Source organism: Cucurbita pepo, chromosome LG17, assembly GCF_002806865.2.
Source record: "Cucurbita pepo subsp. pepo cultivar mu-cu-16 chromosome LG17, ASM280686v2, whole genome shotgun sequence".
NCBI classification, from domain to species: domain Eukaryota; kingdom Viridiplantae; phylum Streptophyta; class Magnoliopsida; order Cucurbitales; family Cucurbitaceae; genus Cucurbita; species Cucurbita pepo.
In genome coordinates, this window is record NC_036654.1 from 8150532 (window position 1) to 8153865 (window position 3334).

The 3334-nt window shown below is 35.4% G+C and overlaps 1 protein-coding gene across 1 annotated transcript in view; it reads left to right on the forward strand.

The window, feature by feature from the left end:
• LOC111778575 (calmodulin-binding transcription activator 4-like) overlaps positions 1-3334 on the forward strand; it is a 14656-nt gene that overhangs the window by 6063 nt on the left and 5259 nt on the right. The window contains exons 4-6 of the mRNA XM_023658486.1: positions 739-827; positions 1672-1717; positions 2665-3085. Of these exons, the coding sequence (XP_023514254.1) occupies positions 739-827; positions 1672-1717; positions 2665-3085 (556 nt within the window). The remainder of the gene's footprint in view (positions 1-738; positions 828-1671; positions 1718-2664; positions 3086-3334) is intronic.

A 3334-nucleotide genomic window follows, 5' to 3' on the forward strand; every position in this document is an offset into this window, starting at 1 on the left:
GGGGGGGGGGGGGGGGGTTGATCTCTTTTTGTAGGGGTCTTCTTGGGAAGTAGGGGATGATCCATGGCAGATGAGAGTGGTCTTTGCCTGTCTCGGGCTTTGTGGTATGGCCATAGTCTCTGTGACTTGTAAATCTAGTGTTGAGTCATACTATACTTGAGAACCCCCTTTCGGTAATGTTCCTTGGCAGTTTGACCAGGGATATGGTCCAAGTATGCCTCCTGAATTATCTGTAATAACCTTGGTATCCTCTGTGGTACAGATTCCTTTCTGTGCGTGTTCGGTGCCATAGAAACTAGTCATAACGTCGACAATTCTCCATTGAATTAAGGGTCTAGCTTTGCAATCATAGAAATAAATAGAGTGGAGGAAATGATTGGCAGGAATTTTCGTTTGCATGAAACATATTATGGTAGCAGTAGTTTTAACTCCAGGACTATTGTAACACTACAATGGTAATACTCAAGTGCTAGAAAATGAACTGTAAAATGTAATTTCAAGCTGTGAGTTGTAGTATGAGGAAAATTTTATGAGCCTTGTATTTGGTTAATTCAATTTCAATATTAATGGATTTTGTGCTCTAAGCAACTTATTCAGTGGCGTACGTGTTAAAAATGTTCCTTCTATGCATCTTGAGTGCTATAATGCCCACTGATCGGTCTGCATTAGCTCTTCTGAGATCAACTAATTTTCTTACTGATTGTTCTAGTGTGGATTATTCTTTGTCTGCATGGTTAGGTTGGAAATGCTGAAGCGTTAAATTGCTATTATGCACATGGAGAGCACAATCCCAATTTCCAGAGACGTAGCTATTGGATGTTGGATCCGTGAGTTTTCCTTTTCCATTATAGAGTGCACAGTCATGTTATCATGTTTTAGAGCCTACTTTCTCCCTCCCAACTTAACCATCTGCCAATTTATCCTGTAAAGCCTAAACACTTAAATTCTATTAATTTGTGTGTGTTCTACATATGCTATATATGCTATATTCTTCCACGTACAATTGGTTGGACACTCAAACCATGGTTTTTATATTTCAATTTCAATTTTTATTTATTTATATTTTTTTTTTGAAATAGCACATGAACATAGCCAGAATTTATACAAGAGTAATAAATTTTGAACAGAAAATTCCCCTTACTTTGTTTTTTAACGTATATTTGTGATCTATTAACACATTTGGGTTTTTATTTTCTTATAGTTTATTGAATAACAGTTTGGTTTTGAATTTTCTTTCCAAATATTTATTACTCTTGATGCATTTGTGATCTATTAATATATATTTTTTTAAAATGCATCATGTTAAACCTATTGTGAATCTGTGATTCCAGTTGTTGTAATTATGGACAACAGCTATGAGCATAATTTCTCATGCATTGAACCAATTTTAGAGCCCCAATTTTTAAAGAAGATTTCCGCAAGGAATGCTCAAATGGTATAGGAAAACCAAAAGAGGAGGGGAAACAGGAAATGACCAGAAAAAGAAAGAATAAAGGGGGTAACACCCAACAAATAGAAAAGAACTAACTGGCGAAGAGGAGGCTAAGTGGCCAACAATTGACCACCAACACTGATTATGTTATTTAATATTTAGAGCATATTGAGAGCAAGTGTATGTATGTTAAGTTTGTTATTAGAATTTTGTGTGCTTATGTTTAATTTTCTTGGCAGGTCATTTGACCACATTGTTCTGGTACACTATAGAGATATTAATGAGGTGAGTTACTACATGCACTGAATAGATAAAGCAAGAGTGAGCTAGTATTGTCACTGTTCTTTTATTTATAAATACCGAATTTATCAATATCATTCTGTTTTTTCAGCTTGTATCTATGTTTTCATTTCTTCTTTCAAGGTTGGAATGGTTATCTTATGTGATAAATTGATAAAAAAAATTAATTATCCTGTTACTTGTCTTATACATGCTTATGAATGTCTATTTTTTGCTTGTGATTTTACATGCTTCCAAGTTTTTTTTGACATGACTTCTAATAAAAAAAATGAACTCCCCATGCTTCTTGCCCAGTAAAACCAACTTCTGTTAGGCGATGCTTAAGTGCCTTACATCTTTCAAGTAATGCTTAGGTGCATTTGACAACTTTGTTAGGCATTCCAAATGCAATTTTTTTTTCTTTCCTGCCTTTATATAATCCGACTTTCATTAAGGGTGAAACTACAGAAGAGAAGGCCACATAGAAATAATGGTACTTAATACTATACATGATATAAATATAAAGTTTGGGGGCGTTTTTCGGAGGGATCGTTGCCTTGTTAGCATTAGGTTCCCATGATGAGCCATCCCTTGAGCCTGGTATATGAATAGTCCGGCTAAGAATGTTAATTATGATGGTACTTTATCCGTGTGTGGGTGTGAACATTTCTTTTTTGAGAAAATAGGAACCAGGTTTCATTATAGATTTTTGTGCTAGTTTTTTTCAAGGATTTTTGTCGAATTCCAAAACTCATGAATACCATACAAGTTTATGCCAGCAATTCTGTGTTTGTAATATCATTATATATTCAGCTAGATATCTTATTCTATTTTTAGGGATGACAGATTTGTTGGTTCCACCAAGTCTGTATTTGTATTATATGACATTTAAGCACATATTTATTCGGTTTTGAGTAAATTTGTTCAACATTCACGTGAGATTTCTGTTGCAGGGAAGGCCTGGGACGGAAAGTGTTCCACAATTATCTCCAGCATCGGCTTCTACTTTTGGTTCCCATTCATCTCAAAGTTTTGCTTTGGAACATCGACAGAGTTCATTGAGCCCAGGGTCTGTAGAAGTTAGTTCTGACACTGGCAACCGTACTGTTGGATCAAATGGTGCGGATGGGCAGCATGAAATATCAGAATTAAAAAACGAATGTGAGGTTTCTCAAGCTTTGAGAAGGATAGAGGAGCAATTAAGTTTGAACGAAGACAGCTTGAAAGACATTGATCCATTTTATGGTCACGAGGAACGTTCAAATTCTAACCTTATAGACTACTATGAGATGTCCAATGACGATCAGTTTTCAGTGCTTCAGCATTCAGAAAATGCTATCCATGATAATAATTATACATCGTTTGAGATCCAAGGTAATTCTAACACAATGCTGCTGTTTCGGGATATTTTTTTGTAAGCATTATCATTATATGGAGAATTGTGGAGAACTTAAATATGATCTAATTGCTTGTTGGAATCCCTTAGATTCTAAGGCTCTTAATTCTACTTTCCATGCAGAGGTTTCTTTCTTGTGTTGCTATATTTTACAGATGGAACAAAATGATTTTTGGCTACTATGTTTTGGGGGTCCAAAGCAAAGTTGATGCTTAACACCTCCCCCC